This window comes from Corapipo altera, unplaced genomic scaffold (genome assembly GCF_003945725.1).
Source record: "Corapipo altera isolate COAL_440 unplaced genomic scaffold, ASM394572v1 128339, whole genome shotgun sequence".
Classification (NCBI taxonomy): domain Eukaryota; kingdom Metazoa; phylum Chordata; class Aves; order Passeriformes; family Pipridae; genus Corapipo; species Corapipo altera.
Genome location: NW_020885725.1, coordinates 1 through 10,088, shown reverse-complemented (window position 1 = coordinate 10,088; position 10,088 = coordinate 1). Strand labels below are relative to the sequence as shown.

Genomic DNA, 10,088 nt, shown 5'->3' with positions numbered 1-10,088 from the left:
CTCCGTCCCGTCCCACCGCCGTCGTTCCCACCGTGACCGCTAGGGGGCGCCAGAGCCCGGCAGGGCCGCGGGGGGCGTGGTCTCACCGCCTGTGGGCGTGTCCTTCCTTCTGTGGGCTCACGGTCTGTGGGCGTGGTCTCACAGCTACGGGCGTGGCCTTCAGCGTGGGCGTGGCCTTGGTGTCCCCGCGGGGCCGGGGCGGAAGCGGAAGTGACGCGCGGGGCGCGGCGCCATCGCTGTCATGGCGGGCAGGGGGGCCGCCCGGGTCCCCGAGCGGTGAGTGCGGCCCTGCCCGACCCGGCCCGGCCCTGACCCACCGCGGTGGCCACGTCACTGGGAGTCGTGGGCGAGGGAGGGGAGAGGGGTGATGGTCTGCGGGACAGGGAGTTTAAGGGTCCGCGGGCGTGTGAGGGTCGCTGGGTCTGGAAGGGTTGAGGGTCCCGGGCAGGGGGAGTTGGAGGGTCTCGGACCAGGGGGGTTGAGAGTCCCCGGGCCAGGGGGAGTTTGGGGGTCCCGGATTTGAAGGTCGGGGCAGTTTGAGGGTCCTGGGCCTGAGGGGGTCAGAGGGTCCCCAAGCCTGGGGGCGTTTGAGGTTCTCAGAGCAGGGCGTGTTTGGGGGTCCTGGGCCTGGGGGATTTGAGGGTCCTGGGGCCAAGGGAGGGTCTGAGGGTCTCCAGATCTGGGATATGTTTGAGGGTCCCGGGCCGGGGGCTGTTTGTGGATCCCAGGCCCGGGGTCTCTCCCTCAGTTTAACCCCCCCGTGCCCGGATCCAGGTGGACAGACTACATCCCCCTGGGCAGGAGGATGCCAGGAACCCGCTTCATTGCCTTCAAGGTGCCCCTGAAGAAGGTGAGGGACCCCAAGGGGGCTGGGGGGGCATTGGGGTTGGAAAGGGCCCTGGGAAAGGGGCACTTTGTGGAGATCCAGGGAGTGAATTCCTGATGAACACAGTGCCAGAGCCACATCTGGGGAGTGGGGGCTGTGAGGGGTCCCTGTGGCGCAACAGACCCACCTGAAACACACCCGGGGTGAGTCCAGGGGGGTCCCAGAGCTCGTGGTGGGGAGCAGGGCTGGGTGTTCACCTGGCACAGGGGGGAGAGTCGGGTTGGGGAGCTGGGAGAGCTCAGCCTGGAGAAAAGGAGGCTCAGGGGGGACCTTCTGGCTCTGCAACTCCCTGACAGGAGGGGGGAACTGGGGGGGGGTCGGGCTCTGCTGCCAGGGAACAAGGGACAGGAGGAGAGGGAACAACCTCCAGCTGTGCCAGGGGAGGGACAGGTTGGACATTAGGGAAATTCCTTTATGGAAAGGATTGGTTAAACACTGGAACTGCCCGGGGAGGTGGTGGAGTCCCCACCCCTGGAGGTGCCCAGGGAAGGCCTGGATGTGGCACTCCATGCTCTGGGCTGTGGGGGATCAGTCACAGGGTGGATTTGATGATCTTGGAGGGTTTTTCCAGCCTCAGTAATTCTGAGATTCCATGGATCTGAGCTCAGGGACCTGGTTTACAGCTTCCACCAAACAGCACCTTCGGTGTCTGGGGGTGTCTCTCACTGTGGTTCTGCCTCAGGGGAAAGTTTTTGGTGACTTTTGGAAGCCCACAGCTGAGCTGTTCCAAAGCCCAGCCCTGCCCATGGCAGAGGTGCAGCTGGATGAGCTTTAAGGTCCCTCCCAACCCATCTCCTTCCCTGATTGGACCCAGTAACTCTGTGTCCACCTGCCTCAGCCTCTGCTCCTTCCCCAAGTCCTTCTCCCTCATCTCCTGGAGTTCTGGAGCAGGAAATTCTTCCCACCCCTCACACACACTCCAGTTTAATGTCTGCTCTGAAACATGATTTCCCCTCAGAGTTTTGACAGGAATCTCCTTCCAGAGGAGAGGTTTTCCCCTCGTGACCTCATCAGGAAAGTCAGGGAGAGGAAGGAGGAGCTGGGGCTGATCATCGACCTCACCTACACCAGGCGCTACTATGGGCCAGAGGTGAGTCTGGGGGGGCTGGGAACGGGCAGGATTTGCTTCCAGGAGAAGAACTGGAAGAGTGTGAGGCACTGGAATCTCTGACAGGGGATGAGATGAACCATTGCAGCCCCATGGGGGTCTTTGTCCTTGCTCAGGTACCACACTGGGGTCTCCAACCCCAGACCAACCAGCACAAGTTTGGGGATACCCTAAAGCTGCTTTTATGGGATCTCCTGATTGCAAACAGCTCTGAGTGTGTGGATAATTGCTTGGAAAAGTGTTCCAGCCTCTGTGTGCCCTCCCCAGGGAGGAAAGAGAGGCAGAAAAAATAAAGTGGAATTTTGGTGCCATGTCAAAGGAGTGAAGCAGAGCTTTTCTTATCTAAAACTGTGTTACTGCTCTTTTAGGCTCAGTTGAAAGTTTCATTTTCTGGCTTCTGGTTCATTAATAATAAAAAAATCCATATGCTTTTTCTGGAAATTACGGACTGTGCTTCTTGCAGGAGCTCCCAGCCACACTCTGCTACTCGAAGATCCTGACCATGGGACACGAAATCCCAAACAAACAGACCATTTTCCAGTTCAAATGTGTGGTAAAGCAGTTTCTGAATGACAACAAAGACAATGGTGAGTGTGGGTTTCCCTGGTGTTCTGGTACTGGGGTGGGCCAGTGGTGTTTTAAGGAACAGCAGGAATTTCTTTTCCTTCCCTTGCCGTGGGAATGTCAAGGCAACAGGTTGGATTTGTTTTAGGGATGGAATTCCTGTTGTCCCTGATAATCCAGGCCAGGTTGGACAGGGCTTGGAGCAGCTTGAGACAGTGGTAGGTGTCCCTGCCCCTGTCAGGGACGGGCACTGAAGGGGCTTTAAAATCCTTTCCAACCCAAACCATTCCATGATTCTGGGATAATTGGGCAATGAGTGAAACTTTAATTGAGTTTGAGTCATGGGACTGTACCAGAAGTAAGGAGTTCTATCAGGGCTGCTGGTTAGACATAATAGACATAAATAAAATTAGACATAATAAATACAGTAAGTAAGTAAGAGAAGGTAAAAATAAATATTAATAAATAAATTAAACTTAATTAGACATAAATATCGTGATGTAATATTGTGTGTGCCCACTTCTGTGTCTGATGGAGGGTTAATGCAGAGGGGCTTGTTCAGGGGGAATTTTGGGGAAAAGACACTTAAATATCCTCTGATTTGTGTGTTCCAGACAAACTCATCGGGGTTCACTGCACCCATGGCTTGAACAGGACTGGATACCTGGTGTGCAGGTGAGTTGTCCTTATCACAGGGGGTTAAGTGGTGGCATTTCCAGGAGGAAATAATGCCAAGGAAATAGAGTCAAGTGGTCTGTGTAATCCCAGACTTCCTCAGTTTTTATTAGGGACACTTTTTATTCCAATTTCAGCACAGCAGATGCTGATACTCCAGTCTGGCATGTAAATAAAAGCTCTGCAAACGTCCCAGTTCTTTCTTCTGTTTGAATCATCACCAACCTGTGGATGTTTTCCTCGTTAATTGTGTGTAATTAGGGTTTTCTTGCTGCTCTGCTCAGGTACCTGATTGATGTTGAAGGCATGGAGCCAAACACTGCCATAGAGTGTAAGTGTGGGTTCTTGATTGGATGTGGGCTGTTTATTGGGATTTGGGATGGTCAGAAGGTTTGGGGTGGCCCCAGGGAGGGGAGCTGTGCTTGGTTGAAGGGGTTAAAATCCTTGTGAAGGGTTTTAACTGCTCTTCAGCCCCAAAGGTTGTAGCTCAAACCTGTCCCTCTCCAGTGTTCAACAAGTCCCGAGGGCATCCCATAGAGAGAACCAACTACATCCAGGATCTCAGGAACAGAGCTGGGAAAAAGTGAGTCCTGGTGTGTCCAGAAGTGAGTGATGGGCCCTGGGAATGCTGCTGGAAAGGAACAGGGGATAAACATGGATGGCTCCAGGAAGGGAGGTGGGACAGGCCAGTGGAGAATGGGCAGGGAGAACAGGACATTGGGAATGGTTTAAAACTCATGGATGGTGGGGTTAGGTGGGATATTGGGAAGGGATTCTTCCCTGGGAGGGTGGGGAGGGGCTGGGATGGAGTTCCCAGGGAAGCTGTGGCTGCCCCTGGATCCCTGGAAGTGCCCAAGGCCAGGTTGGAGCAACGTGAGATAGTGGAAGGTGTCCCTGCCCATGGCAGGGGGTGGCACTGGGTGGGCCTTAAGATCCCTTCCAACCCAACCCATTCTGGGATTCTGTGATGGCTTTAAAGATCCTTTTCTTTACTCTGCTTTCTTTCCTTGGCCCTTTCCGGGTGGGCAGTGCCACAGAGGGGTGGGTTTGGGTGTGGGGAGCTGATGTGGTCACTCAGTGGACACAGGAACACACGGAATTCTCTTTAAGGAAGTGTGGACTGAAGAGTTTGGGCTCAGGCCCCTTCAGAGAAAAAAGCAGTGCCCCAGCAAACCCCAAAAAGCAGATGATGGTCAAAGCCCACCCTCCTCGCTCGGCCCAGCCCCCCCTGGCAGTGCCCAGGTAGGTGTTTGTCCCTGCCCTCTGTGCCCTGAGCTGAGCAGGCACAGCCAACAGCTGCTCCCTCAGGTTTAAACACCCTGAACTGGACTTTTCCCAAGACCCACCCTTTGCTTTCCCAGCTCTGAGGGGGGAAAAAAACCTCTCTGAAAGTATTGTATCAGTGGTGAGGTTCTTGTGCCTGCAAAGCTGTGCCTCTGAGTGACATTCCTGTGCCTGTGGATGTGGAATGACATCACTGCCAGGGCTGGAGCTGGTTCCCAGTGGGGCTGGAATGTTCTCCTGCTGAGGCATTTAAAGGATTTTGGATCAGCAAGTGAGGCAGCTCCTCCCTGAGAGTGAAGTGGGGCCTCTCCCTGTTCCTGAGCTCAGCAGGGAAGGAGCTTCCCCTTGTCCTGGGGGGCAAATCCCAGCTGGGAGAGGTGTCCTCCCACCTGTGTGGGGGCTCCAGACCCACTGCAGGGACATGTGTGGAGCCAGGGGGCCTCCGAGGGGCTTGTCCAGCCCCACTCTGAGGGGCATGAAAAATGATCCCTGCTGAAAACTTCCCTTGCTGTGGGAAATCAAGAGGTTTTTTTTCCATTTCTTCCCCAATTTTCACCCCATTTCTTCCTGTTTTTCCTATTTCCTCCCAGTTTTTCCTGTTTTCACCCCACTTTTCCCTTTGTTTTTTCCCCCATTTCACCCTGCTTTTTTCTCAGTTTTTTCCCCATTTCCCCTCTGCTTTTTCCCATTTTTTGTCAATTTGTCCCATTTCCCCCCCATTTTCACCTAGTTTTTCCCCTTTCACCCCCTTTGACCCCAATTTTTCCCATTTCCCCCTGTTTTCCCCCCATACCAGGCCCAGCAGGACTGGCAAGTTCTGGCCACGTGTCCCCACAGACTCATTTTACACCATTTTACACCAATTTTAACGCTGTTTTTCCCATTTTTTCCCACTTCTGCCCCATTTTCTCCCATTTTCACCCTGTTTCCCCCCATTTTCTCCCTTTTTCACTGCATTTTCCTTTGAGCTGGGCGTTCTTCCAGGATGTCCCACCTTTCAGGAAAAGGCACCAGGTAAGCCCACAGGGGGTTCACAACCCTCCTTTTTGGGGTTAATTGGGGCTGATTCCTGATTTTTCCTTCCAGGAATGCCAGCAGTGCCAAGAGGAAGCACCAGCCCAACCCCACGGCCCTGGCACAGCCCCTGGATTTGGGACACGGGCAGGAGGCCCCGGAGCAGAGGAGGATGTGCAGCCTGGCCCCCAGGAACTGTTGGGTGTCACCCAAGGGACTCTCTTTCCCTCACCCCCAGAATTCCCAGAACTCCCAGGAGGCCACGCCCGCCAGGAAGCGCCGGCACCGGCGCAGGAAACACGTGAGGCCGGAGCAGGGAATGTCCTGACAGCACCCAGGGAATGCCGTGCTCCCAGGGAATGCCGTGCTCCCAGGGGATGCCGTGCTCCCAGGGAATGCTGTGCTCCCAGGGAATGCTGTGCTCCCAGGGGATGCCGTGCTCCGGGACAGCCCTTCCATGGGCTCATCTCTGCCCCGGGGGAGCGCCGGGATGGGGCTGGAACGGCTGGAATGAGGGGCTGGAACTGCCAGGAGCTGCCAGCCCGGGGGTTGCTCAGCTCAGCAGGGCTCTGGTTTTTAATTTTTCTCTCTTTCCTCAACCTCCCCCCACACCGATGATTTTATGGATCTCACGGGAATTTTCTACTCTTACACCGTAACTCCGCTCCCAGAGGGATGTGAGGAATAAACAAAGCTGGGAGAATCCTAAAGGAACACCCCTTAACCTTCAACAGAAAGAGCTTTTCTTGGTTTCCTCGATATAGGACAAGAAATAGGATTTGGCCTGAAAATATAGGATTTTTTTTCCCCTCCTTTTCACTCATTTTTGCTGAAGTAAAATCTCTGCAGTGTGTAAAACCTGTGTGGAGCTGTGATTTCCCCCTGGGTGGACCTGAGGAGCCTGGAAGGCTGAGCCCGACTGGACTCGGGGTTGTTGGGCCCGTTTTGGGGTGAGAAGGGCCAGTTTTGGGGTGGGAAAGGGGGTTTTGGGGTCAGAAGGGCGGTTTTGAGAGTGGGAACGGCTGGTTTTGGGGTGAGAAGGGCAGTTTTGGGGTGGGGACGGCCAGTTTTGGGGCGGGAATGGCTGATTTTGGGGGCAGAAGGGCTGGTTTTAGAGTGGGAATGGCCAGTTTTGGGATCAGAAGGGCCGGTTTTGTAGGCTGGGAGGGGGTTTTGGGGTGAGAAGGGCAGTTTTGGGGGAAAAAGGGCCGGATTTGGGGCAAGAAGGGCCGGATTTGGGGTGAGAAGGGCGAGTTTTGGGGCGGGAAGGGCCGGTTCTGGGGTGGTCCGGAGCCAAGGGCGCTGCCCCTTTAAGGGTGACGTCATCACGCCCGACGTCCCACTGAGGGCACTGAAGTCGCGGCTCGGCCGGGCGGAAGCGGGCGGTGCGATTGGCGGTGCCCGGATGTGGCGGCGGCGTCGGATTGGTCGGCGGAAGAGAGGCAGTCTGGGCGGGGCGGCGGCGGTCGAGGAAGAACCCGGAAGTGCCGAGGGGAGGCGGTGGCAGGTCCAGGACGGGCCCCGGGGATGGGGAGGGATCCCGGGGATGGGGGAGCGGCCTGAGGGGCTGGGGGAGCGGGACCGGGAGGGCCACCGGTTGTGTGAGGTGGGGTCTGGCATCGAGGGCAGGTCGGGGGGTTTGGCTGGGGGAGGTTTCCTTGGCAATGGGGGTCCACTCGGGAGTCTCTGACTGAGGGGTCTCTCACCTTAGGAAGGAGGATCTTCCCCTTAGGAAACGTGAACTGCTCAGGAAGGGTCCGGCTGGGGGATCCTTCCCCTTAGAAAGGGGGATTTTCCCCTAGGGAAGGGGGATCCACTGAGGAATCTGGTCAGGGGGCTCCGGCTGTGGGATCTTTTCCTTAAGAAGGGGCTCTGTGGGATCTTCCCCTTTGGAAGGGGGATCTTTACCTTAAGTCCCCCCTGCCTTAGGAAGGAGGATCTGGTCAGGGCTGAAGGATGTTTTCTTAGGAAGGAGGATCCATTCAGGAATCTCTGGCTGTGGGATCCTTCACCTTGGGAAGTGGTATCTTTCCACCTAGAGTGGGGGATCCGTCAGGGCTGTGGGATCTTTCTCCTTTGGAAGAGAGATCTTTCCCTTAAGAAGGAGAATACACTTGAGAGTCTCTGGCTGTGGGATCTCTCACCTCAGGAAGGAGGATCCTTTCCCTTAGGAAGGGTGAACTGGTCAGGAGGGGTTTGGCTGTGGGATCTCTCCCCTTGGGAAGGGGGATCCGGTCAGGGGCTCTGGCTGTGGGTGTGTTTCTCCTTAGGAAGGGGGAGTCTTTCCCTTGGGAAGGGGAATTTGGTCAGGAGTTCTCTTCCCAAAGAAGGGAATCCTTTGGCTGTAGGATCCTTCCCCTTAGGAAAGGGGATCTTCCCCTTGGGAAGGGCTCTGGCTGGAGGATCCTTCCCCTCAGGAGGGAGGACATGGTCAGGAGGGGTCTGGCTGGAGGATCTTATCCTTGATAAGGGGGATGTCTCCCTCTCTCCTGGTGGGCTGGGAAGGGGCTGGAGTTTGGGGCTTGCAGTTTGGGAGGGTTGGTTTGGGCACTTTATTTTGGAGGGGGGTCTGTGGGATCAGAGGGGGGCTCTGCTCTGGGGACACTGGGAATTATGGGGTGAGTGAGGTCTGTTCTCCCTTGGGAAAAACTATGGGATTTGGTGTGTGGGAGGATTATTTTGGGGAGGGATCAGAGCTCTGCTTGAGGAAGGGGGACAGCTGAACCCCCAGCAGAAGCATCAGTTCTGGGGGGGAAGCTGAAGCCCCCCCTGAGCTGAGCTGTCTCTTCCCAGAGAAGCCAAATCCCACAGGGAAAGGGGCTTGTGGGGGCTGGGAAACATGGGAAAAAGGGGCTCCTGTTCCAGGATAACCCCAGGAGGGCCTGTCCTCCTCCACCAGGTTCAGCTGGGGCCTTTTCCTCCTTCGGGAAGGAGCCACAGTCCACCCTGGCACTGTGGAATTGCCGGAAGGCTTGGGAGGTGCTCTGGGATTCCACAGGGAGTTTAACCCTTGTGTGGCTCCAGAGTGGCTTTTCCAAGGAAAACCTGCTCCTGGTGGAGCAGGAGGAGCGTTGTGGAGGTTCCTGGGCTCGGTCTGGGCCCTTCCTCCCCATGGAATCCATCGGCTCCTGCCGTGGGTGGGGAGGGTTTGTTGGGAAGCAGCCCCGTGGATCAGATTGTGGAGCATTCCTGGGATCATGGGAGTGCCTCTCACAGCACTGGGAGAGAGGGACTGAGAGTTTGGGATGGAGCCTGTTGGGTGAGGAGGGATCTGGGAGGATCCTTTGGCACCCTCCACATCCCATAAGGAAAAGGCTGCAGAGTTGAACCCTCTTGTGGAGCTGCTCCTGGGAAATTCCTCAGCTTTGTGATCCCAAACTGGGCACCAGCACTGGGTTTGTCCTGTGGAGAAACAACTGGGAAGAGCTGCCCTGGGTGGGATTCGGAGGGACCAAACCCAGCAGAGCTTGAAATTAATGTCCAGGGACCAACATGATTATATGTTTCTGTTTATTCACACACACATACACATATATATAATTACATCTTATAATAATTTCATTAGTATATATAACATATTATACATTGTATATTATATTATATATAATATTACTTTTATTAATATACATCATTATATTACAATATATTATATTACCTTATTAATATATTATTATATTATCTTATGATATATTATGTATTTTATATCTATTACATGCTATTAATTTTATATGTACATATATTAAAACACAGCTATATATTATATTAATTTTATTAATACTATATATTATTTATTATATTATAATACATTATCTAGTTATATCTATTATATTAATTTGTGTAATTTTATATAATATATACTTTTATTTATTATATTTTTATAGATAGATAGATAGATATAAAATTATATAAATTAATGCCAGGGACTGAACGTGCAGCTGCTTTGAGGTCATAGAGGTGAATATCCCAGTGCTGTGTCCAAACAGAGCTAGGCTTTTCCCAGATTTCTCCCTCAGGACCTGGCTTGATTTGTGGATTAAATGTTTTTCTGCCAAGTGGGGGTGATTTGTGTCAGGGAAAGACAATCCTAAGGAACGTGGATGAGGCAGCTCAGGACTGGAACAGGAACTGGAATAGGGACTGGAACAGGGACTGGAATAGGAACTGGAACAGGGACTGGAACAGGGACTGGAACTGGAACAGGGACTGGAACAGGGACTGGAACAGGATCCCCGTGATTTAAGCCTGAGCTCCAGGAATGCTTGGACAATGCTCTCAGGGACAGGGTGGGATTATTGGTGTCTCTGTGGGATCGTTGGGGTGTCTGGAATAGTCTGTGCGTCTGTGGGATAGTTGGGGTTTTGGGATTATTGAGATGTCTGTGGGATAGTTGGGGCGTCTGTGGGACTGTTGGGGTGTTTGTGGGATGGTGGGGGTGTCTGGGATAGTCGGGGTGTCTGTAGGATAGTTGGGGTGTCTGTGGGAGTGTTGGGGTGTCTGTGGGAGTGTTCGTGTGTCTGGGATAGTCGGGGTGTCTGGGATTATTGGGGTGTCTGGGAT

At 54.0% G+C, this 10,088-nt stretch overlaps 1 protein-coding gene across 4 annotated transcripts; it reads left to right on the top strand.

Moving 5' to 3' along the window:
* Positions 1-195: 195 nt before the first annotated feature.
* On the top strand, positions 196-6,389 carry LOC113940760 (RNA/RNP complex-1-interacting phosphatase-like). Of its 4 annotated transcripts, none has more exons than XM_027631904.1 (10): positions 196-276; positions 775-850; positions 1,845-1,976; positions 2,458-2,581; positions 3,173-3,233; positions 3,518-3,564; positions 3,705-3,816; positions 4,344-4,475; positions 5,604-5,861; positions 5,934-6,389. In XM_027631904.1, the coding sequence occupies exons 1-9, from the start codon at positions 242-244 to the stop codon at positions 5,857-5,859; spliced, it is 975 nt and encodes a 324-aa protein (XP_027487705.1). In that variant the 5' UTR covers positions 196-241; the 3' UTR covers positions 5,860-5,861; positions 5,934-6,389. The 4 variants fall into 4 exon arrangements, with proteins under 4 accessions (XP_027487705.1, XP_027487704.1, XP_027487707.1 ...); XM_027631903.1 differs by having other exon boundaries at positions 5,604-5,881; positions 5,970-6,389; XM_027631906.1 differs by having other exon boundaries at positions 3,741-3,816; positions 5,604-6,389.
* Positions 6,390-10,088: the final 3,699 nt, after the last annotated feature.

Bases quoted from the DNA above. Each gene is read 5' to 3' on its own strand.
- LOC113940760 (XM_027631904.1), top strand. From the start codon at position 242: ATGGCGGGCAGGGGGGCCGCCCGGGTCCCCGAGCG. The intron at 1,977-2,457 runs GTGAGTCTGGGG...TGCTTCTTGCAG, and splicing joins GGCGCTACTATGGGCCAGAG to GAGCTCCCAGCCACACTCTG. The intron at 3,817-4,343 runs GTGAGTCCTGGT...ATTCTCTTTAAG, and splicing joins AGGAACAGAGCTGGGAAAAA to GAAGTGTGGACTGAAGAGTT.